Raw genomic sequence first — 24,432 nt, forward strand, 5'->3', positions numbered from 1 at the left:
CAAATTCACTTGCTGGCATGATGCCATGCAAGTTGAATCAGATGCTCTTGCCTTGAATCATACATGGTCACTTGTTGATGTGCCACCTGACATTAAGCCCATCGGTTGCAAATGGGTCTTCCGTATTAAACATCGAGCAGATGGATCTGTTGAGCGATTCAAAGCTCGCCTTGTAGCTAAAGGCTACACTCAAATGGAAGGCATTGACTTTTTTGACACTTTCTCCCCTGTGGCAAAGCTCACAACCGTGCGCATTCTTCTCACCTTAACCTCTTGTAATGGCTGGTTGATTGAACAGTTAGACGTCAATAACGCCTTCCTTTATGGCGACCTTAATGAAGATGTATACATGTCCCTGCCACCTGGGTTCTCTTGTTCTTCTCCCAACAAGGTTTGCAAACTCCAAAAATCGCTTTATGGCTTGAAGCAGGCTAGCCGACAGTGGTATGCCAAATTATCTTCTTCTTTTTTGTCCATTGGCTATAAGCAATCCTCTGCCGATCACTCCTTATTCATCAAGAAGACTGGTTCATCCTTTACAGCTATTCTGGTCTATGTGGATGATGTCCTCGTTGTTGGTAATAATTCCACAGAAATTCTTTTTGTCAAGCAGTCCTTAGATTCCCAATTCAAGATAAAGGATCTTGGACCTGCTAGATATTTTCTGTGATTGGAACTCTCTCGTTCTCCTACAGGAATTGTGGTCAACCAACGCAAATATTGTCTCGAGCTTATTCAGGACAGTGGATTGTTAGCTTCGAAACCAGTATCAACTCTTATGGATCCTTCTATTAAGTTGCAACGTGTTCAGGGAACACCCTATGCAGATCTTGCTGCCTACCGTCGCCTCATTGGCCGTCTTCTGTATCTAACCAACACTCGCCCAGATATCTCTTTCTCGATTCAGCAGCTGAGCCAATATGTTGCTAATCCGATGACCACCCATCACACAGCTGCTTTAAGGGTCCTTCTTTATTTGAAAGGTTCACCTGGCAAAGGGTTATTTTTCCCTTCAGCCAATCTCCCTCATCTTTCGGCCTTTGCAGACGCGGATTGAGCATGTTGCTTGGATACCAGACGCTCTGTTACTGGTTTCTGTATCTTCATCGGTTCTGCCCTTGTCTCTTGGCGTTCGAAGAAACAGAGCACTGTCTCACGCTCTTCTACGGAAGCTGAGTATCGTGCTCTTGCCAGTTTAACGGGTGAATTACAATGGCTTCGCTTTCTCCTCAATGATCTCTGCTCTCCTGCAACCGAACCGATTTCTGTTTTTTGTGACAATAGATCAGCAATTTATCTTGCTCATAATCCCGCTTTCCATGAGCGCTCTAAGCATATCGAGCTCGACTGTCACATTATACGTGAAAACAGAAATCCATTTGTTATAGAGGATTTTTCTAGTAGTGATCAGTGGTCTAATCCATTTGTTACCTGTTTCTTCCTCTGCTCAGGCTGCTGATGTTTTTACCAAGTCTTTGCATCCTCAGCCATTTACCACCAACATCTCCAAGCTTGGTCTCTTTGATATCCATCGCCCAGCTTGTGGGGGGGGTATTGACCAATGATTCTGATGCCAGCTAGATGACAGATCAGCACTAACAGATTGTTTGTTATTGTTTGTTATTTTCTGTTATAACTGAATTTTGTTATTCAGTTCCTTTATCCCCTTTATCCTTTACTGTAATATATATAGGAACAATTAGCATAAGATTCAATAAGATTGATTTCATTTTTCCTAAGATACTAAAGCCTTCTTTTTCACTCTGATCCATCTCTTTAAGATCATCATTCACAAACGGATCTTCGTTATGGAATATTCGTGATGGAAATTTTTGGCACAATTTTCATGACCGTCGAAATATTCATTCCGACGAGATCATCACAAACGGATCTTCGTCAGTCGGAATTTTCGTCGAAAAATTACTGATAAATGGATTGATTCTTAAAATCGATGGAATATGTCCGTTGAAAAGGAAGATTTTTCTAACCGCATGTTACACTTTAATTAGAATAATACTCTCAAAGTATATATGAGTATTTTTTTTAAATGTTATACCATGCCGTAATTTTGCCTTAGAAGGTTATATTTACAATCTATTTTCGTTTACAATATTTTATAATCATATATCTTAATCGTTGATTTTCGTCAATCAACGATTATTATTTTCTTAAATCAAACTTATTAATTAATTATTAATTCACAATAAATAATAACCGTTGATTGACAGATATTAAATGATAACCGTTGGTTGTAAGTATAACCTTCCTGTTAATTAAATATGAATAGTTGGCAAAATATTCGAATTCAGTTAAAAAGGATACTCAAAAAGTTTTCAATTGAGAATATTAACCCAAAATCTTGCATTCTACCATAGAGAAGGCCTGTAGATTAACCTACTTGAAATAACTAGCTATAGCTATTTAATCACTGAGCTATGGCAATAAGTAAGGAGTGAGCAGAATCACTAGACTTAAGTAGGTGTCTGCAAGTAGGACAAGAAGAATGAGAGAGCAACCACTTGTCAATGCAAACCACATGAAAATGGTGATTGCAATTTGGGAGGAACCTTATCTGGTCCCCAATAGAGAACTCTGCTAAGCAAATGACACAATTAGAAGGTGAAGATGTAGACCCAGATGTGTTGCTATAAGTTGAGGTTGGCAAAGCTACCATTTCTTTCCTCTTGAGCCCAGAATTGAGCCTCCGAGAAGCAAACCATTGTAGAGGCTCAGTGAGGACACGACTAGCACATTGAAAGACACATTGTAACATAGTGTTAAGGCCAAGAGCACAAAGGAAGGCACATATAATTGCTGCCACAAGTACCATCCAATCGAGACCTTTACCTTGTTCTTCATGTTGTTGTTGTATGCTTATGAAGGGGCCAAGAGTGGGTGTGGGAGCTTGAGAGTGAGTTTCAGCCATGGAGATGAACAAGTGATGAGGAAATTTGGTAGATAAAGAAAGTGGGAGACATGGAGAGGACGCCACATAGGTACAAAAAAAATAACACCCAACACAAATGGAATGTATTGCAACCGAAAGAGAAATTAGTGCTTGATATTCCGGACATGAGAGATGCTTACTTGATTCTCCACTGGTCTTCCTTTCGGGAATTATACGTCATTCTGACATGGCATATTTCGCTATACTATGTAGCGATAATTTGTTATACACAGTGTAGCGAAATATGGCGTGTGGCATTTTGACAAAATTTACTATTGACGTGACAGTCTAGTAAATTTTTTTGCCAAACATGACAAAATGATCACTGTTCCTTGCTTTTGTATACGCGCTTCAAAGAAATGAAAAAGCTGGTCATATCTTTCTATTTGATTACCCTCCTAGTCTTGTCAAATCATCTCAATTTTATCGTGAAAACATCAAGTTTTTTTTATCATAGTGATGTAAGGAGAGGATTTTTTTGGATTATTCGAAATTCAATAATTTTACTAAAATAATGTCGTGAAATGCGCATAAAGTGTGTGCTCGTTCAAGTCACACTCGAGGGGATGCATAATTTGTGCATGAGTGAATACACACTTGCAATGTGTCAGACACCGCAACTCGCGCATAAAGGTATTGCGCAACTTATAGCATGCAACATGTAATAGACTAGTATTCATGCATGTGCATGCACAACTTAAACGAGCGCATCTCTCATATGTGTCTCACGATGTTATTTTGATAAAATATTGGGATTTTGATTCAATAATCAATACGTTAAAAAGTTTTCCTTTTACATTAATTGGATCAAAAGGCCAAACAATTAATTGTAATTTATTTCATTCACTTTTGAATAGAGTTATATTAAAAAAAAAATTATATTCTTTTAATTAAAATTGTCTAAAGTATATTTCTTATATGTTCTTCAAAATTGTATAAACTTGATTTATGTACGTATCTTTATTTAACCTTTTTTTGATCTTTTGAAACTGAATTTCTTTATTTATATATAAATTCCGTCCTATTTATAAAATTAGTCAATACCAACATCAACCTTCTAAGGCCTTTGATGTGATGGAACTCATCAATGATTGAATCCACTAACTCAGTTATCTCTTTCTTTTTCTTCCCAGTAATGGCGCGGCGTGGGGTTTCCGCTAGTAGTGGGGCAAGATAAATGGTTCTTTCTTTTAATTTTGTTGGATTAATATATGAGTGTTTTTTTAAGGATAAAGATATTTTGGGTCACATCTTTCTGAATATTATTATTTAAATAAAAAATTACAAAAATAAAATATTTTAAAATCAATTTACGAATTTATTGTAATAAGTGACGTTCATAATGAACTTGATCACTTGCGTCCAAAAAAAGCGCAATTGCATGATGAAACAGGCCTAGAAGAGGTGTGACTAGTCGCGTCCCAATTAGGCGCAATCGAGCACCCTAACCTGTCTAATTTGAGCGCAATTGAACCTGTTCTCCTCTCATTCTCCTTTTCACATTTTTCACAATTTTCCATACTTGACTGATAAAGCTTCGTTGTACAAAAAAATTCAAGGAAAAATTTACAGAGAAAGTCATAACAAAGTCTTGGAGAGAAAGTAGAAAAATGGTGTGAAATGAAAAAGTAAAAAAATGGGATATAAATAGATGTGCTATCTCGCTCCTAATTTGGGCAAAAGTGCTCATGCCTTTTCTAGGAGTGTTTTATCATGTAATTGCACTTTATTTGGGCACGAGTGGTCACGAGTATTTTGGGCGTGACTGATTGCAATAAATTTCTAAGTTGGTTCCAAAATATTATGTTTTTTATTTAAATAATATTATTTTATTTTTTCCCCTTTTGTGTTATTAAGTATTTATTGGGAATATGATATCAACTCAAGCCTCGGCGGGATCTAATATTTCGATTAAAACGAGTTGCATTTGGTAGGGGTGTGCATGGGTCGAATTAAACTGCATTTTTTGAAAAAGTGAATTGAATTGGTTTAAATAGTTCGATTTAGTTCAAAATCGGTTCGGTTCAGTTTGAAAATGGCTCGGTTTGGTTGGAATCAATTCGGTTGAAAATGGTTCAGTTCGGAACCGGTTTGGGTCGACCCTCTTCTGAAAAGAAAAAAAAAAAGAAAAAAAGAAATAAAAAGCGGTTCGATTTGGTTCAAAAGTGGTTCAGTTTGGTTCGAAAACGGTTTGGTTTGGTTCAGTTCATGAACTTGTTCTGTAAGAATTGGTTTGGTTTGGTTCGGTTCATAAACTTGTTCTGTAAAATTTGATTCTGATTTTTAAAAATCGATTATTTTAAGTGCAATTCGATTTAGTTTATGATTCGATTCAATTTTTTTGATTATTTTGTAACTTCTAACATTTGGAATATTATAGGTGTTTTTTAATGTTGAATTCGAGGCATATCTTTGATTTGCTTGGTCCGACTCAACTGTAGATTCAACAAGTGTTTGACAATAAAAAGCAAAAACTTTAATTAAGAATAAAAAATATCAATTGTGAAGATTGTAAATACATGATGCAGTTATACAAAAGATTAATAAGATAATAAAGAGACAAATATATAGATGAATTTTATTTTAAAATTAAAAATGGACCAAGAGTAATAAGAAAACACAAAACCATAAGCATCAAATATGTGTTGAAGATAAATAAATCAAGGGCAGCATACAAAAAAAATTAGAAAAGAAAAATTATTAGATCATATGTAAGGGTATGATAGTAATTTCGATTTATGACATCAAAGATTGCGTATGTTACACATTACATGATTTTCATAAAGTGAGCTTTGGGCATGTATGAATTAAGGGTTATATTGCTCTCATGTCATAAGAGATATATTATCTTATGTCATAGATATAAACATGTAGTGGATCCCATTATTTATTAAAAAAGAAAAAGAGAAGAACAAAAATCAATGAGTGTGTAGGAAGTTATATTATCTCATTCAACATAAGAGTAATATTACCCATGAATTAAATATGTATCTCCAATTTCACACAAATGATTTTAATATGTATCCACAATTAAACCTGGGCTTGAATCCAGTGAGGGAGATCTTAGGCCCAATAAAATAAACAAAACAATCCAGACCAAAGCCCATATAACGATACTAAACTTGTATACAAAGCAAACTACTCGTTGAAAATTTTGATTTCAAAGCTTTTCCTGATGAGTAATAATCATAGCTTTTCCTTGTCCATCAATGCTTTGGATTTTGAATGTTAGCGTTAGGTCCGGTTTGTTGGGGTTTATACTATAGAAAAGTCAATGGATACGTAGGGGTACAAAAACTCTAGCATTTAGGGATGGGAATTATAAAACTTGAGATTGATTTTTCTAACTTGTGAATTGTAATTTAAGTTAAAAATGGGAAGAAAAAAATGAGACAAATCAAACAAAAAACAATCAATGTCCTTCCTGCACCGCATATCAGATTCTCTTTTCGCTGAAAAACCACAAATAGACAATGGAACTGGTACGGATTAAAATTAAGTTCATGGGTTGAGGCAAATTAATGAACACTTAAAATGACATGTTATGAGATCAGCTCATATTTAGCCATGTTTTGTGAAAAAAATCAGATATTGTTAAAAGGTGTAGCTAATTTTTTATTTGACCAAGCAGACAGCGATAATAGTTGGTAAAGTAAAGTAGGTAAAGCGCCTGTGAGAATTCGTGCTGAATGAGACTTATCAGAAAGTCATTTGACCAAGCGGTAAAGTAGGAAAATATTTTCATAATTACAAATATATCGTTTTTTTATTAAATATGAAAAAAAATATTTATTTCTCCAAAAAAAAAAAAAAAAAAAATATTTATAATATATTTATCTGTATAATTATTTCTTTTCATATTTTTATTTTTACAAGGGAATACCTACTCTCATTGCATAAAAAATTTACTCAAAAAGGAGGTAAAGTTAATGTTTCTTATATTACAAAATATAATTTTATCTTTTATATATATAAAAATACGTGGGACTCATATAAAAAAAATGAAAATATAAATTTCATATATTTTATATGTATATAGAAAATAAAATTATTCTATAATATAAGAAATATTAATCATTTATTCTATTTATATATTTTATATCTGACAGTGATTCTTATCAGAAACCCTCCCCCTCAATTAAAACCATTATCCATTAAAACCTTCCCCCTAAAGTAATATAATTACTTAAAATCAAAAACGACTTTTATACGACTTTTGTGCGTGTTGTGCGGTCTAACAAACTCGTTCTTACATTCCCTGAGGAAGGCGTGTTTGAGCCGCACATAACTGTAGTGACATCTCTATCTTGTGCTTCTTTTTCTAATTGATTTAATCTCAAATCTCAATCAAAAAAGTATGAAATAATCATCCCTGGCCCACAATTCCATACATAACCTCATTACTTAACTAAACGCCAAAACCACTAGACGAGATTTCTAAACGCTTTTTAAATTAAGCTCTGACGAAACTCAAATAGCCTTCCCATTCAGACCCAAGAGGGTTTAAATTTCATTCTGACAGTATAAACCTTTGGGGTCAACAAACACATTAAAAGAGAGGAAAAGTCACAATGACTAGTCAACCCGCTATTGATATCCAAGTCGTCGAAAAGGACAACCTCACAATCTTAGCAACCACGCTGGCTCCCAGCATATTCCAACGGGTAACTAATTTTTTTTATTTTTTTATTTTTACTTCAGAAAAAAAGGTAACTAATTTAACAATAATGATATATTTTACCTCTAAACTCATACATCTATCACTTATTATTATATTATTAACCTTTATTTTTCCTGCCCGCATTATACAGGGAAAATTTATTATGCTCTCGGACGATTAATAATTGGGTGATTTTTTTGTGAAAATCTCCTAAAATTTCTTTCACTTTACTTTTATTTTTATTTTCATGTATATCCCAAATTTTACAAAGTAACCACTCAATTGTTAATCGTCCTTGTGCATGGTAAATTTTCTCCACTGCAAGGTTGGTGTTTGGATTCAAAATAAGAATATCAAATACCAAGCACGCGTATCAACTGGTAGCGGATGATATTTAATCATGATTTTGAGTTCAAGTCTCGGAAAATGAAAATGCAGCTATATTAATAAGAACTTCACATGTGATTGTGATTCTACTCTACTCAACTCAGATTAACCGAGTAATCCATAAAACAATGAATATTATATATAAAAAAGAAAAACTCGAAATTTGATTCGTAGCATCATAATTCAGCGCTCGTACCAATGACCCACTGAGTCAGACCGTGCCCACAATAAAAGCAACAAACCTCTCTTTCTTTTACCTCTAAGAAGAAGAAAAAAGAAAAGGAAAAAAATGGGTGTGGGCAAGGTGTGTGTTTGGTTAGTTATAATCGTGATAGCCGGTGTGGGGTTAACAGAGGCTCAACCAGAGGCACATTTCAAGTGTGCGACGGAGAACGCCACGTGTCGTGCACTCATCGACTACACGAACCCAAACGGCACTACTCTGCGCCGCGTCCAAACCCTCTTCAGCGTGAAGCACCTCCCCGACATCCTCGGCGCAAACAACCTCCCCAGCAACACCAACGGTAGCCACAAGGTGGGGCCCAACGAGGTTGTGAAGGTGCCGTTCCCGTGCAAGTGCAGTGACGGAACCGGTCTGTCGAACCAGGTTCCGGTTTACAAAATCAGACCGGGCGACACACTGTTCGACATAGCGACAACGGTGTTCGCGGGTTTGTTGAAGTACCAGCAGATCCAAACGGCGAATATAAAAAAGATACCTGACGCAAATAACATAACTGCTGGGGATAAGATTTGGATTCCCCTCCCTTGTAGCTGCGATCAGGTAGGTGGCAGCAGTGTGGTGCACTATGCACATGTGGTGGAGTCAGGGAACACCATGGGTGGTATTGCTCAACAATATGGTACCACTGAACAGATTCTCCTCACCATTAATGGGATTACTGATCCCAAATCCCTTCAGGCCGGTCAAATTCTTGATGTTCCCCTTCAAGGTAATTTATTTATATTTATACTTATTACCAATTAAATTGATCACTTCTTGTAATTAAAACTTGACATTTATTAATGAATTATTAATTTTTAATAAATTACAACTGTACGAAAATCATAATTAATATTTATTGATAAATTTAATTGGTGGTAAGTATAATTATTGTTTATGTTAATTTTTGTAAATATAATTATTGTTTGATTTTGTTACTTGTGACTTCAAGCTTGTTCCTCGAATGTGAGAAATGACTCATTGGACTCCCCTTTGCTTGTTGCCAATGGTACTTACGTTTACACTGCTAATGAATGCGTGAAATGCAAGTGCGACTCCAGTAACAAATTTATGTGAGTGCTTGCCGTATTGTTAATGGAATTAATGTTTATGCCGACATCTTTATATTATGCATAGTTGTCAATGTCTATTCTATCTATTCCTTTTCAACACAGATAGATTGTGATCTAACTCTATTAGGAAAGTAAAGTAGACATAAAAGAAATAGATATAATATCCTATCCTTTTTATTAAAATTTATGGTGGTAAAAGGAAAGTAAAATTTTCAAAATATCCTCCATTTTTTTCTAGACCCTAGAATGACTTAGTTTTGAGATTGGTGGAGATAAATTTATATACATTTGGAGTTGAAACACTTTTCCCATTGTTAATTTGTGTTTGGTAGTGGAGTCTTAGTCATTAATTTTATGCAAATTTTTTTTTTTTTTTTTTGTGTGTTTAGATTACAATGTGAGCCATCCCAATTGAAACCGATAAATTGGCGTGTTTGCCCCTCCATGGAATGCTCAACGAATGTCTCCATTGGCAATACTACATCTGTGAATTCCTGCAATAGCACAACATGTGCCTACGCTGGTTATACCTCCCTTAATATCTCTACCATTCTTGCAACTCAGGACACTTGTGCTGGTTAGTGCAATTAATTACTTGAATTGAATCTCTTGAGGGTATTGTCAATGAAATTACTGAGAGTTCTAATAATATGGTTGGTTTGGTTGTTTCTGATTGTTTCGAAACAGTACCACCTGGTGCTTCAGGAGGATCAAATGCTGGTTCAGGAGCATCAAAGAGCACCTTGCCAGGCTTGGTTTGGAGTAATCTTTTCATTCTCATTCACTTCGTCCTCTTTTTTGTCTATCTTTTGTGATCAAATACCCTACACCCATTTTTTTTTTCTTCTTCTATGAATTAGTCAGTCCACTCTGTAATTTTCTATGTTCAGATTGATTGTTTTGTGTTGAGTGTCGCCGCACGTGAACCTTTTCTGTTTTGTCCTTTATAATCTTTGTAACTTTAACATGTTTGGAAGAATAAGAGTAATATCTGAAAATATTATAATGTGTATCTTTTTCACCACTCACTTTTGGTGATTCACCCCCCCCCCCCCCCCCCCCCCCCCCCCCCCCCCCCCCCCCCCCCCCCCCCCCCCCCCCCCTCTCCAAAAAAAAATAAAATAAAATCTTTTGACCGTATTTCGTAACAGAAAAAGTTATAGTAGCAAAAGTTTTATGCAATTTGTTTTTTGTATCAAATTACCATCTTTTGTGAACACAAATTCATAAAACTAAACTAGTGAAAGCTGGGAGACATGGAAAACCCATAAGCCCCAATGGTTTCATCTAGTCATGGTTGTGTCAATGCTCATTGTTTTTCTGTATGCTCTTTGATGACTTCATACAATCATTTTACCGCGAAGCACATTTTTTATCAGCTTCCTTGCAGTCCAAAAAATTCCTGGTTGATTGAATTCTGAGAATGAAAACCTAAAATGTCTACTTATTAATAATATCCATGTATTGACATGGATATTAACACAGGTTTTCCATATTCAATTGCACGCATTGGAGTGGACAGTTACCTAATATAAAGTTGTTATCGTTGCTTGTAGTCAATTTTTCCCATTATTACTACTATCTATTCATTTACCTTAGAAATACAGGATCACTTAGCTTTTAGTGGGCAAGTTGCCTCACCAGTCAGCACAATGTTTGATGGGAGGACCTTTCTTCTTTCCTCCATTATCTTTTCATTCCTCACATTTCCGCAACTTTCCAATTTTGCTGTTCTCTTTTTAGTCTGTCTAATTGAATAATAGTAACTTGATAAAAAAAAATTGACAGCTAATAGAGAAAATGTTATCATTTTTTATCAAGTTATGTTATTCAATTAGAAAAACAAAATAAGAGATAAGAAAACAGCATATTTGAATCATTTACTTATAAACATTGACCGCTGTACCGAACAAAGTTATGTTAAAATATAAAAGTGGGGTTGACTTTTAAACCGCTAAGGCGGCTGCTGATGTGTTGAATTCTTTTAAGAAACTTATCTACTCCTGATAAAATTAAATTAAATTAAATTGATAAATAATGTCTTACATTTTTCCCCTACAAAAAGCATGCTAAATTGTGGTTGTTGAACAAAATCCAACTTTTAGTTTTTTTGGGCATTTGTTACAACCCCTTAAATAAAATTAATTTGCATTTGCTGTGTAAAAACTAGAGGAGGTTTTTAGATAACTTATTAAATAATTAATAAGAGTGGCTTTTTCTTTTGTATAATCTTACAACCCTTGCGAAATATTTTGGAAAAAGGAATAAACCCAAAGTGCTAGATCCAATCGTGTTTTCCCCAAATTTGTGGGGCTTTTTAACCATTGTGTCGTTTTTTTTTATCAAAATAAATATCACTTTGCCCATGTTCCAAAACATTTCAGCAATTTGCCCCTATCTGACTATTGATCGACTCATACTTGAGTATTTGTTGTTTCACGCAATATACTCGAGTATATAGACATGTACTCGAGTAAATGCTCAAAAAAATTTCTACAGGAATTTTTCAATGCGTAGCTCTCAAAAAGTTATGTGGAATAAAAAAAAGCACTTGATTCGGACATCCAAGTCAAAAGTAATGACCTTAAGAGTTTTACTCTAAAATTTTCAAAATTATGTAATGCCAATAGATTTTGTGATACCTACAAAGCTCCATTAAGGTTGCTAGAGTCAAGTCCAATATTATGACTATATGACTATAGAAACTTGTTTGATCCAAAAAAATCTTGTGGAAAAAAATTTAACTGTATAACTTTGGAAGACCATATTTTTTGGATCAAACAAGTTTTTGTAGTATATACTCATAATATTGCACTTGACTCGGATGACCTAAGGAAGAGCTTCAGGGGAATCACAAAAAAAAAAAAAAACATATTTTCGTTACAAAATTTTGAAAATTTTATCGTAAAACTTCATAAGGGATTTGGTACAAAATTTTCTCCAAAAAGGGGCGTTTGGCATATTTTATCTTTCTGGATGATGTTATTTAAATTTTTACTTTCCAACACTAACAAATAATCCTCCGAGAATTTGTCAACGCGTAGCTCTCGAAAAGTTACGTGCAATAAAAAAAAGCACCTAATTCAGACACTTGAGTTAAAAGTTATGGCTTAATTCGGACACCTGATTCCGAAGTTTTACTACTCGGGTAACCTGAGGGGAAGCTTTGTGGATATCACAAAACCTATTGGCATTACAAAATTTTAGAAATTTTAGAGTATAACTTCGAAAAGGTCATAACTTTTGACTCGAGTGTCTGAATCAGGTACTTTTTGTTTTTATTCCACGTAACTTTTCAAGAGCTAAGTGTTCGAAAATTCATGTAGGAAATTCTTTGAACATTTATTCGAGTATAGGACTCAATACTCGAGTATATATAATTCCACGCAATATACTCAAGTATATGGGCATATACTCGAATAAATATTAAAAAAAATCAGAATACTAAATCTACTCTAGTATAAGGTGATGTACTCGAATAAATGGGTCGCTCAACACTCAACCATAGCTAAATTGGTGAAATATTTTAGAACAAAGGCAAGTAGTACTTATTTTCATCAAAAAAAGGCATAATGGTAAAAAAAAACCCTAACTTGTGGGGTCAAAACATCACAAATTGACCCCAAAAAAAACTGTCGCAGATTGACTCTTTTCATTTGATTAAAGAAATATTATTTAAACCAATTGCTCAATGGTCTCTCAAACAAATAATTTTTTTTTTTACTATGAACAACATAATTTAATCAAACAACTATAAATTAAATAAAGGTTGATGAGAAAAGTACTTTTCGTCTCTTTTTTATCTCGCTTGTGAAAGTCATGGTTACTGGTGGTGAGGGCAATAGAATATGTATTGTGGGACAATATGATCAATATAACATATTCAACTAAATTTTCGAAAGCTTAGTGGCGGCTACATATAATGCGGATCCACCTCTACATCATCATGTTTTTCTTTAGAGCCATTATTCAGGGCAGGCTTACTAGAATATTCCTCCTCTTTAAGGGAATTTCAACAAGGTGATCTCATATTCTCTTACATCATCATATTTCACCTATAAATAGGAGTTTCCTTAAAGCTAGTTCATGAGGAATTAAAGACAATCTCATTATTCATTTACTAAAAATAAAAATAAAAGACAATCTCATAATAGAAACTTCCGATATAATGTAAACTTAACGGATATTGATTTCAGCAGCAAAGAGCTACACAAATGAAGGAAAAATATTAGAAAATCTCGGAAAATATTATTTTATTGTTTAATGCATAAATTAATACAATCACTCCAGCTTCTTATTGTTCAACAAAGAAGGAGACCAACCCTTTAGCTTCTTTCTCACTCTCCACTACTACAACATTATCTGACACATTGGTCACAGAAAGTGCTACAAATTTGGGCTCATCTTGAGCATAAAATGAATATTGAAAATGACTAATCCGATTAGGAAATACCAAAACTGATGAAAAATCAGCCCCCCACTTTGTGCCATTTCCGGACACAATCAACTTCCCAACCGTTGATCTCAAGCCCATGCCATTCACATTGTTTCGATCAATCACCACTTGATCAACGTTACTAAATTGCCCATCTAGATTCACAATTGGAACCTTCTTATTGGGGTCACCACTAAACATATTATCCACTATATTTAAGCCCAAAATTTGACCTTTAATAGATTTTAATAAAATATTAGCATCCCCTAGAAATAACCCATTAGTGACATGAACTTGAACAGGGTCTTCCATGACTATACCAGTGTAATCAAGATAACAGTTGTCAATTCTTGTTTGTGAATGTCCTGCCAATTTCACTAAGATGCCTATGCCACCAAAAGATGATGCTTTGTTATAACAATGTACCCCTGTTAGAATGTTAGCTTGACCCCTTAGCACAATACCAATGGCTGCTGAGAAAATTGCAACATCTGTGACTGCATTATCATTACTTGCAAGATCAATGGCAACCCCTGAAAAGTCCTTCTCATCTTTGTCTCCACCAACTGTTGAGTGTTGCCCAAGAAAACAACTTGTTATGAATGTCTCATGTCCTTGCTGGACTAGAATTCCTTCTGTGGTGAAATGCAGGAAAAAGCAATTGTTGATCCGGGTTCTAGCAGAATCTACAATGAAAATCCCTCCTCCTCTATAGCTTGAATCAAATAGGATGTCCCTGAAGGTTATGTCTTCATAGTAAATTCCATTGTTTTGTGCTTTAATGCTGTTGAGGCTATCAGCATGCAGAGATTCAGTTGTCTCAAGTTTCTTGGAATTTGATGACCATAGCTCAACTAGATGCCGATCACCAGGAAAAGTATCTGATGCTCTCAAGGTTCCTCCTTTCACCTAATCAATTATAAATTTTGTGAAGTTCACATGCAAATTAAAGTAGATGCATGGTGTCAAGAATAATAATAGCTTCAAAAGTGCATACTATTTTGGACCAGTCTCACCGCCCAAGTCCATGAGTGGCCTCTAAAGGACTATTTAAGGGGTCTTTGTCTTCCTAAGATGAGACTCCTAGATCCTCATAATAGAGGTACACCTACATATATCGTTTTACTCATTGAAAGGGCATCTTGCATTCATTGAGCTATATTATTCTACTAAACTATAAAGTCATCGTGCCAATATAAATTCTCACTTTCTCATCCATTTTTGAGATATACACATGGTGACTCCCTCAAGAGTTTTGGTTTATATCATTACCTCTAAGAGCACATCCATAACAATATATTTCACCCTATAAGGGATAAAGACCTAAGCTCACCACACTAACTATTCATATATCATAGAAATGCTAAAGACTTAGCTATTTTGGCAAAAATATGCATAACTTCTATTGTTTCATTTGAGTAATTCTATTCTATCTAAGAAAAGAATCATACGAAAAAAAAAGAGAAAATTATGTAAAATCTTTGTAATTCGAAAAATGTTCAGCGAATATTCAGTTACATTATATCGGTTATAGCTCAAAAAATAGAAGTATATTTGTGCAAATGACAATAGCTACTTACTTGTGTAGGTTCTATCTTACCACAAAATTAAAAAAAGTTGACGCTAAGAAGTGATTACATTAAAAAAAGATTAATTACCTAGGAGTGTAGCTTTCTAGGGTCGTTCCCTACTTTTGCACACCAAAAAAAGATTAATTTGAATAATGCCAAAACAAATTTTGATGATTTCTATTAGGTAAGTATAGTTCGAAAAGGATTAACGGCGAGGTTCAATTAACTGCAAAATTAATATTAGATCATCCAAGGTTGGTTACGTTTGTACTTGGTAGCATCAATGAGGCATTAAGGCGTGGCAATGTGTTAACACCACTGCAAAATTCAAATATCATAGGCTTTGAAAATTGGTCAGTGACCGTAATAATATATTAACATGTTCTTATGATGAAAAACATAAAAGAACCGTAGCAGAAAATGGTTAAAAATTAATAACACATTAGATAGGTACGGAAATTCTTCTTAATTTATGTTTGTCATTGTCGGTAGGAAGTAGAAACATCTAATTTGTGGCACCATCTGCACCGATCGAGTTGAGCACAGTAAACTTGAGAATATAAAAATGCATTATTCATAAGATCATATGTTTCTTTTTCTTTTTAATTTTTTTTTAAGAAAAAGAAAACCATATATAATTGAGTCACTAGAATTAGCAGGGATGGGTAATTATAATTTGTGTCATTTCACTCTCACACAGATACAAGACCCATACTTTTTTTTTTGTCCATTCTCTATTCTCATATCTATCTCTTTTTTCACTCAAAATGACACAATTTTACATACTTTAACATAAGATACACTTTCTCATAATTTTATCGAACTAATTGTATAAGAGTTTTATTAATCTCATGCAATAAGATAGAAGCTCTCTCATGCTATAGAGACAATCATGTGTGGGACACACCCACTTATAAAAAAAAAAAATAACACAAAAATTGATATATGTGTAGAAGATAAAAATACTCTCTTATAACATAAGAGTATATTTTCCTATTGTATAATCGTTAAACAAAGATCACGAGAGGGAGGGAAAAGAGATACTAACCACGACATTGCCACCACCAGAGGAAGGGAATGTAATGGGTTTGCTGATTTTGTAGTTTCCACCTTGCAAATCAATGACAACACCTCCAAGGTCATTGACACCTGCTACCAATTCAAGACCATTATGCAACTCAAAAGCATCTTCCACAGCTTTCAAAATGGCATCACTACTATCTTGTGCCCCAGTTGGATCCGCACCATATTCACTCAGGTACAACACCCTCCCACTCTAATAATAATTCACATTGAAACAAAACCCACAGAAAAAAAAATTATAATTGTTTGTTAAGTTCATGGACATCATTTTGCGAAAAAATTCGACGAAAAATAATTGCGAAGATAAAATTATCGAGGGAATTTTCATAACAATTTCTTCACTGTACAAGTTTTTTCTAGTAGTGAAACAAGTTCCAGAAATCACAAGAAAAATAATAATGCAATAATGTAGCTTACCATTTTTGTTTCAGGTGATGCCGAGGGTGCTAGGGAACTAGCCATTTTTTGCTCAATTTTGTGTTTGAACTCTGAGAGCCTTTTCTCCCTGTTGAAAGTGAAACATGTGGCTTCTTCTATTACCACCAATAATAAGACAAACCACACCGCTGAGAATCTCATGCTTCACATAAAATTTTCTAACTTATTTTTGGTTCTCATTGGCAGAACAGAGATGAGTTTCCTTATGAAGGAGAAACTATTTGCCTATCTGGTTGGCAAAACTTTTTTTTCTTTTTCTTTTAAAAAAAAAATAGAAAAAAAAAGTGGGGAACCTGAAAAGAGCCCATGTGGTAGACTTTTAACGTCAATGAATTGGTGGCATCAGTCCTAAACAGGTTTCTGTAAGTTTCAAAGAAGACACGTACGCCGAAAGCAATTATGGACATTTATAGTACACCCTAGGTGTTCATCTTTTTCACTTAAGTTTTTTTTTTTTTTTTCACCCTTCCTAATTTTTAGCTTATTTATTATTCCAGTTTGTAAAAACTGTAATTGACACCGTTATCTTATAAGTGAAAAATTTACACTAATTTATAACTTTAGTTCCATTTGATTTAATAATTAATATCGTTTACTTTAATGAAAGAGAGAGAAAACTTGATAACTTATTAAAAAAAGAAAATATGAACTATTTTAATGAAGATTTTTTTAAAATTTATTCATTGAATTTTAAATTTTAAAAATAAAAATAAAAAATAAATTCCTAAGATATAATCCCATAATTTTTTTTAAATATTTAAATAATGAACTAAAAAGCTTTAACTATCAATACCTAAATTGTTTATACTATGATTCCTATTCCTGGATAAAGTAAAATATCTCAGTATAACAAAGATCCTTGATAGATTAATATAGACTAAAGTTTAATGGAGAGTCAACGTGAATACAGTCTCAGATGAAAGTTGAGAGAAAAGAGAGAAATGTGAGGATAAGTGTGCTTTCAATAGCGTAACAACTCTATGGATATTGTGTAGAAGATGAATGATGTATAATATATAGGTGAGGAAGATTTCACAATGATGAATAATAAAATGAGTCATAGTCATCTTATCCCAGTACGCCCTATTGTGTGAGACAAGTACACTCATATAATATATAAGGTGTGAGTTGTGTTGGGTAAGATGGTAAAATCTTTTTTTTTTTTTTTTGGTAACAAGAGGGTAAAATCTTTTACAATAAAAGTGTAAAAATCTCAATTTATATATATGTAGAAATGTGACCCCCTTAGTAACCAGCCATTTGGACTTGCCAATGTAACCTGTTCAGAACATTACCAATTGAAAACGAATATTGAAAATAATAAGAGCTATGGTTGTGGATTTTTTTTTGTTTCAAACTATGCTCTAAATCTTACACGCTCAACAATAACTTTATTCACCTAGTAATGTTTTCAATTTTTTTTTTTATAGTTGTAATGTTTTCAATTTAATTTGGAGGCATTCGAGACATCTTCTTGAGGAATGCTGGTAACTAAAAGTTCGTTTGTATTTTTTGGTTTTGTCCATGTTCTTTTTCTTTTTTTCTTATATAATTATTCATGAGCTTTTTGGCACCACACGTGCAAATAATTATTTAATGTATATGTATCATGCTGATACTAAAATTTATGTTTAAAACTTCGTTCAAATTATGCAAGTCTCTTTTCACTAATTTATCTTTACTCTTTCAGGGTTTTTACTTTCATTTTTGGAACAAAATTAAATCAAATTTATACAATTATATATGTCATTTTTATAACTTATATATTCACTAGCTATATCTTAATTTATTGATTTAATATTGAGAATCTCAAATTTATTGATTATATGATTTGATAATGTTCTTATAAGGACTTTTAGACAACTTAATGTTAAACAAGTTATTAAAATTAAAAAATTAAGAAAAAGTTAGATCTTGATTCATAGGGAAAATAAAACCTTAAACTAAAAATAATTGAACCAAACAAAATTATTGGTTTAATTTGGTTCGATTGAATTTTTACTTAAAATTAAACTAATCCAAGTTTATCCAATTAAACAAATCCAAATACCTTTAATTAGTGGTGTAAATGAGTTGAATTTGGCCAAATTTTGGATTAAATAGGTCTGTCGTGGTCTATTAGTCATATGTATGTCTAAATTATAAGTTTAACCTGACTTATAATTAAAAAGCAAAAGGTTTGGTTTAGACTTATTAGTTTATTTAAGCATATTAGATGTTCAATAATTAAAAATTATTTTATTATTTTAATATTCAAAATTATTAAAATTATTAATAACTTTGTTTAAAATAAATAATATGATATAAACCAACTTATAAATTTGGCCCGATCTTATAAAAGAAAGCTTATGATCTCTTTTTAAAAAAGTTTTTTAAAGACTTAAAAAAGAAGAAGAAAATATAACATTGGAAGCATAAAGCTAAAAAGAATATCAATAACATTGGAAGCAGAAAGCTAAAAAGAATATCAAAGGGAATTGAAAGGGGTTGTAATAAAAGCTATAAAATTGACAGATGCAAAGGAGATTATCTTGCTTGTTCGAACAGATTCGATTAGCTTTATTTATTAAAGTAATTATTCCTCTTTCTCTTTTTTTAAAGTGCTATTCTCTATAAAGTAATTGTTTTCTTAAACACAGATATAAATGTTATTAATTTGGTTAAATAAGTATATTAATGCAGTCTTTTAATGCCAAAAATAATATTAAAGAAACAGTTTAATATTAGTATTAACATTGAAGGATATTTTAATACATTTATTATTAAAAAATTAAACTGAAGAAATTCAAAATTTTGAAAAATTAAAATAAGAATTTACTAAAAAATTAAAGAAATAATATTTCACAATTATACATAATTATCTATAACTGTTAAATTCTATGTGCATTTACGAATAAACGTTTTACTTTTACACAAATGTAGAAATAATTTAATATAAGTGCAAAACGGATGCGATTGCGAAGCCTTTTATGTATATATAGATTTGTATTTTTTTATTAAATGATGGTAACTCATTTAACGTTAGGAACTGAGCAGGTAGGGATGTGATGTGAGCATGTGTTCGATCATCTTCAGTACTGTCTTTGGAAAGAATTTAAAATCTTAATATCGAGATCCACCCTGAATTAGACTAATAGGAAACGATGAAACAATTGGAATATTTAAAAAAAAAATTGTATTTTTGGGATACAGTATATACAAATTTGTATGAATGTAAATTATTTTTTTTTTAACTTCTTTTTAGATTATTATGAAATTTAAGCTAGAAGGAACAGGCGATGGTTATAGGTGGTTAGATATGGTAATTAAAATGCTTACAAAAAAAGAAAAGAAAGATATGGTAGTTAAAATGAGATTTTACATTTATACCAAAAAAAGAAGGAGATTTTACATAAAAATAGAAGAGGAATAAAAAATCGTAAAATGTAAAATTGTAATGTTTAAAAAAAATCATAAAAATGTAAAAACACAGTATTTAATCGAGATTTTAACTATCATTATCATAGAATAATGAGTAATATCTGGTCAGTTTGATGCAAAGTAAGTATGAGATTTGAATCAATGGTCAAATCCACTTTTTCTTTTAATTTAGGGGACAATTGGTATTAGAGAAATATTTTTTTACTCCGGAGTTATGATTACTGGGAATATGGTGGAAAAAAAGTTTTCTGGGAATGTTATCAAAAAACTGTTTGGTAGGCCAAAATATTACCAGAAATATTGATTGATTTTCTTGAATATATGTTTGGTTGATGATAAAATATTACTGGAAATATAATAAAAATTTACGAAACTATCCTCGTAATATTTGACTTTTGAAACGATTTAAAAAATAATAGAAGACCAGTGCGCAAAGAAGGACTCTTTTACAAAATATAGTTTTTTGTATGAACACAATCTAGGGTTATGTGGAGTTGAGTTTTTATCCTGGAAAACTTGCAATGCTTCAGATCATGTCAATTTCAGCAAACCTGAACCTTATGGAGCACTAACAAGAGATATCTCAGAAACTGCAAACGTTAAGTTACCTTGCAATGGAACTCAGTGCAAGCCACATGAGTTATTGTTGGCATATTTGTGTCTGTAATTGCAATATCAGTAATAGGTGTTTGACCTTCACACTATATCGTCGGAGAAAAAAAAAGCTTGGAAATTTTTTCATATCTCTGATAGTTGTCCAAGTACTGATGAAGCCAAGGCTGACGATGGTATTTTAGTCCGACAAAAGTGTGACTGTTTTCCCAGGGCATGAGAAAAAAATAATACCATATCTTGGATGGTATTCTAACTTCGGAATCGGCAATGTAAAATAAATCCCTGGAAACAAAATTTTTCCAGCCAAATTTTAACTCTTCCTCATACCAAACATTGTAAAATAATTTACCCTATCCCTCTTTCCCACGAACCAAAAAAAAGCCAATGTATCAAATGTTGGGTAGTATAGATCAGATGTTTAGAATCATTCTCTCGGAACGGTTGATTTAATTTCTCTTTATTCTCTATTTTTATTTCTTGAACTTGTACACTATTAATTTTCAAACTAAAAATTATAAACTTTGTAATATTCAGAACTAATTAACAATAGTGATAAAAGGATTAATACAAATTTGAAGTATCTAGGATTCTTGAATCATGGATGTTCCAGAAATTATGCATTACTGTATTTTAGCTGGAACTTCCCTGATCCAGATTTATCCCTCAAAAGGGTCCTTTTCCAAGGTCTTCTAAATCTTCAAAAAGGAATTAATATGGGTTAGGTGTGCGTCTGATACACGCGAGCCCTTTTTTCCTCTTTGCTAGGGCATATCGTGTTTTCGTTTGTCTTCGATTCTCTTCTTCTTTCTCATGGAAGATCTGAAAGGTAATAATGATGATGACTCTTCTGGGTCCAGAAAAAGTGTAAAGCGGACCAAAGACGGCGAGGAGTACTCTTCAGTTGGTGCTAACCGTGGAGCGAACCTAGGCTTCCCAAAAGAGGATCGGCCAAATGGGAAACCAAAAACTTGGGTTCAAGTTATTGGAGCTGAAAATGGGGGTTCAGGGGAGGAGATAAATGTACCCCTAGATCCGATGGAGGGTGCAGTCACAGATTGGGGGTTCCAAATGGTTGTCGAGGAAGATGGCTGCTTCACCATCAAATCTACAAAAGAATCAAAAGAAAGGATGAGGAAACCTTGGCAAAATGCCCTCATTGTAAAACTATTGGGAAAAAAAGTGGGAGTAAGCTTCATGAAGAAAAATGTAACACCCCGTGTATACCCGATTTGTTAACATGTCATCGTATTAAGCCACGCTTAATTAAAAAATGCGGAATATCTTTTTCTTTTCAATTATGACGTCATTATACTTAGCCAAGTTGATTACTTAATCACTTTTATAAAAACATCGCCTGTATGTAAATTGCAAAAGACAGCTAACAGAAATACCTCAATAGATAAATAAGTGAGTAACTAAGTCACAGATCTACAACATGTAGTCCCAACAATATCCTGATACATTAATACTACTCAAAACTAAAAATCATAAAGTCAAGTCAAAGTGGCATGGACAATCCCCATGCTCACCAAATAGCAGCATAACCAACAGAGTCTCAACAATAACATCAAATGAAGCTATAAGCATGATATCAACAGACATAAACCAGCATCCAAGCATAGTCAGCATAAGCAGATAAACATCAATCAACTAAGCTCCAGCCTCCTGCCGCTAGAGGTCTCAACCCCTAGGTTACCTGAACCTGAAATAAGCGCCCCAAACGTAGGGTGAGATCTCTAAACAGAAATCTCAGTAAGACAAGTGGTCCTCAATGATCTTCCACCCCAAGCTCACTTACATGTGCAATATAAGTTCCAAAAACAGTTAAACAATATAAGTTCCAAAATAGTGCAATGCAGCAGATAATCATGTCATGTGTGTTATAACTAATCTACTGGCCAGAGAAATGCAGGAATACGTCTATTACCCACACTAGTGCAAGACGCCACTTGCACCCACCCACAGTGCCACCGTCTTGTATGACGCCACATACTCAGGCTTACCGTTTAAGTGGAACAACACATACATATTAAAAGCCATTGCACATAAAGCCAACAACATTTTCAAATATCAAAGCATGTAAACACATCATGCATATAAACCATTCCCCCATGGGGTATGGTGGAACCACACAATGGCTAAACCGAGGACACGAAAGCTTACCTTGCAAGCTAACAATCCAAGCCAAGAGTCCGCACTAGCTCAAAGCCCACAAATAGCACAATCACAATCTGTTTATACAGTAATAAACATCAATAACCATTTACCAAGGTTACATTAAGTGATTAAGGCTTTCTTACTCATTTAAACTCATTTCATGTTGTTTCTGCAGGAGGTATTTGAATACTACACGATTAGTAGGGTTGGCAAAAACGACGAGTTGGCTCGTAACCCGCCAAAAATGAGCCGGGTTGGGTTGGCAAAAATGAGCTGCCAACCCGAGCCAACCTAACTCGTTTCAACCCGTGAAAAAACGAGCCAATTCACGGGTCAAACGAGCCAGCTCGCGGGTTGAGTTTTTTATTTTTATTTTATAAAAAAATACAAAATATAATATATAAAATGGACAAAATCCACACATGTTGTCATCATTTTTCTTCCTTCACTAAACCTAAGTCCCTAATCTTCTCATATCCCTGCCATCTTTATATTATTAGGCTGTGCCGGCTCTGTTTGGTTCAAATATCTTACCCACTTGGTAGCAAGTGGTTCTGTTTGTTTCTGGATGTTGATGCAAATTTGTTGTGAAGAAAATTCGAAACTAAAATATTTTGCTTTTATTTCTTATTTTATAACCCTTTGTTTAAGCTAATGGAAGCCACATAGCTGGTGCATTAATACTACAGGGCCATTTAAATAGGCTGAAAACGAGCCAACCCGCGAGCCTATTTTCGAGCCAACTCGTGAGCTATTTTTTCAAGTCAACCCATGAGCCATATTTTTGAGCCAACCCGCGAGCCTACCCTAACCCGACTCGGGTCGGGATGGGTTGGGTTTTCTGGCTCATTTTTTTTTTAGCCAACCCTAACCCGGCTCATTTTTCGGGTTGAATGTGGGTCGGGTCGGGTTGGCCCATTTTGCCAACCCTAACGATTATTATTCGAATACTCCAACTCTCCAGAAAGTATTCGATTACTTTCACTCCAGTATTCGAATACCACAAGGTATTCGAATACCAACACCCCAAGTATCCGAATACCACAGTATCCGAATACCAAAACTCCATGTATTCGAATACTCTCCAGTATTCGAATACTTCTTCAAAGGTATCTGAATACTTTTCTTCTCAGAAAAGTATCCCAATACTCCAGCAAGGAGTATTCGACTACCAGAGGACAAGTATTCGAATACTACACGAAAAGTATTCGAATACTTCTCCAACAGAATGCAGAAATTCGAACAGACAACTGCATAAACAGATATTCATTAACATGTTAAGAACTCAGAAACACATTCCTTTACTCAAATGATCCAAGTTTTATTTTTTAATCGATTAAACAAGCTTAAAACCTCAAAAACACAAAGCTATGATCATGGTATACCTCTAAGGCTCACAACTCCGAAAATGAGACAGCAAAGA

The 24,432-nt window shown here is 33.6% G+C and overlaps 3 protein-coding genes across 3 annotated transcripts; 1 reads left to right on the top strand and 2 right to left on the bottom strand.

The window, feature by feature from the left end:
* Positions 1-2,425: 2,425 nt before the first annotated feature.
* LOC133304105 (RING-H2 finger protein ATL78-like) lies at positions 2,426-2,926 on the bottom strand. Its single transcript, XM_061504079.1, has one exon. The coding sequence runs from the start codon at positions 2,924-2,926 to the stop codon at positions 2,426-2,428; it is 501 nt and encodes a 166-aa protein (XP_061360063.1).
* A 5,311-nt stretch (positions 2,927-8,237) lies between these two features.
* LOC133304114 (lysM domain-containing GPI-anchored protein 2) lies at positions 8,238-10,295 on the top strand. The gene is made up of 4 exons (XM_061504087.1): positions 8,238-8,947; positions 9,170-9,290; positions 9,680-9,867; positions 9,978-10,295. The coding sequence occupies exons 1-4, from the start codon at positions 8,284-8,286 to the stop codon at positions 10,103-10,105; spliced, it is 1,101 nt and encodes a 366-aa protein (XP_061360071.1). The 5' UTR covers positions 8,238-8,283; the 3' UTR covers positions 10,106-10,295.
* Positions 10,296-13,534: 3,239 nt separating this feature from the next.
* Positions 13,535-16,958, bottom strand: LOC133304106 (polygalacturonase QRT3-like). The gene is made up of 3 exons (XM_061504080.1): positions 16,797-16,958; positions 16,345-16,572; positions 13,535-14,634 (listed from the first exon to the last, which is right to left on the bottom strand). The coding sequence occupies exons 1-3, from the start codon at positions 16,956-16,958 to the stop codon at positions 13,585-13,587; spliced, it is 1,440 nt and encodes a 479-aa protein (XP_061360064.1). The 3' UTR covers positions 13,535-13,584.
* Between the last annotated feature and the right edge of the window lie 7,474 nt (positions 16,959-24,432).

The sequence above is a fragment of the Gastrolobium bilobum genome, unplaced genomic scaffold (assembly GCF_033153095.1).
Source record: "Gastrolobium bilobum isolate Gb01-03AN ecotype WA unplaced genomic scaffold, APGP_CSIRO_Gbil_v1 utg5409, whole genome shotgun sequence".
In the NCBI taxonomy this organism is placed as follows: Eukaryota; Viridiplantae; Streptophyta; class Magnoliopsida; order Fabales; family Fabaceae; genus Gastrolobium; species Gastrolobium bilobum.

Coding starts and splice junctions, on each gene's coding strand:
- LOC133304106 (XM_061504080.1), bottom strand. CDS start 16,958: ATGAGATTCTCAGCGGTGTGGTTTGTCTTATTATTGGTGGTAATAGAA. Junction 16,573..16,796: donor CATCACCTGAAACAAAAATG/GTAAGCTACATT, acceptor AATTATTATTAG/AGTGGGAGGGTGTTGTACCT. Junction 14,635..16,344: donor CTGGTGGTGGCAATGTCGTG/GTTAGTATCTCT, acceptor ATAATTGATTAG/GTGAAAGGAGGAACCTTGAG.
- LOC133304114 (XM_061504087.1), top strand. CDS start 8,284: ATGGGTGTGGGCAAGGTGTGTGTTTGGTTAGTTATAATCGTGATAGCC. Junction 8,948..9,169: donor TCTTGATGTTCCCCTTCAAG/GTAATTTATTTA, acceptor TGTGACTTCAAG/CTTGTTCCTCGAATGTGAGA. Junction 9,291..9,679: donor GACTCCAGTAACAAATTTAT/GTGAGTGCTTGC, acceptor TTGTGTGTTTAG/ATTACAATGTGAGCCATCCC.
- LOC133304105 (XM_061504079.1), bottom strand. CDS start 2,926: ATGGCTGAAACTCACTCTCAAGCTCCCACACCCACTCTTGGCCCCTTC.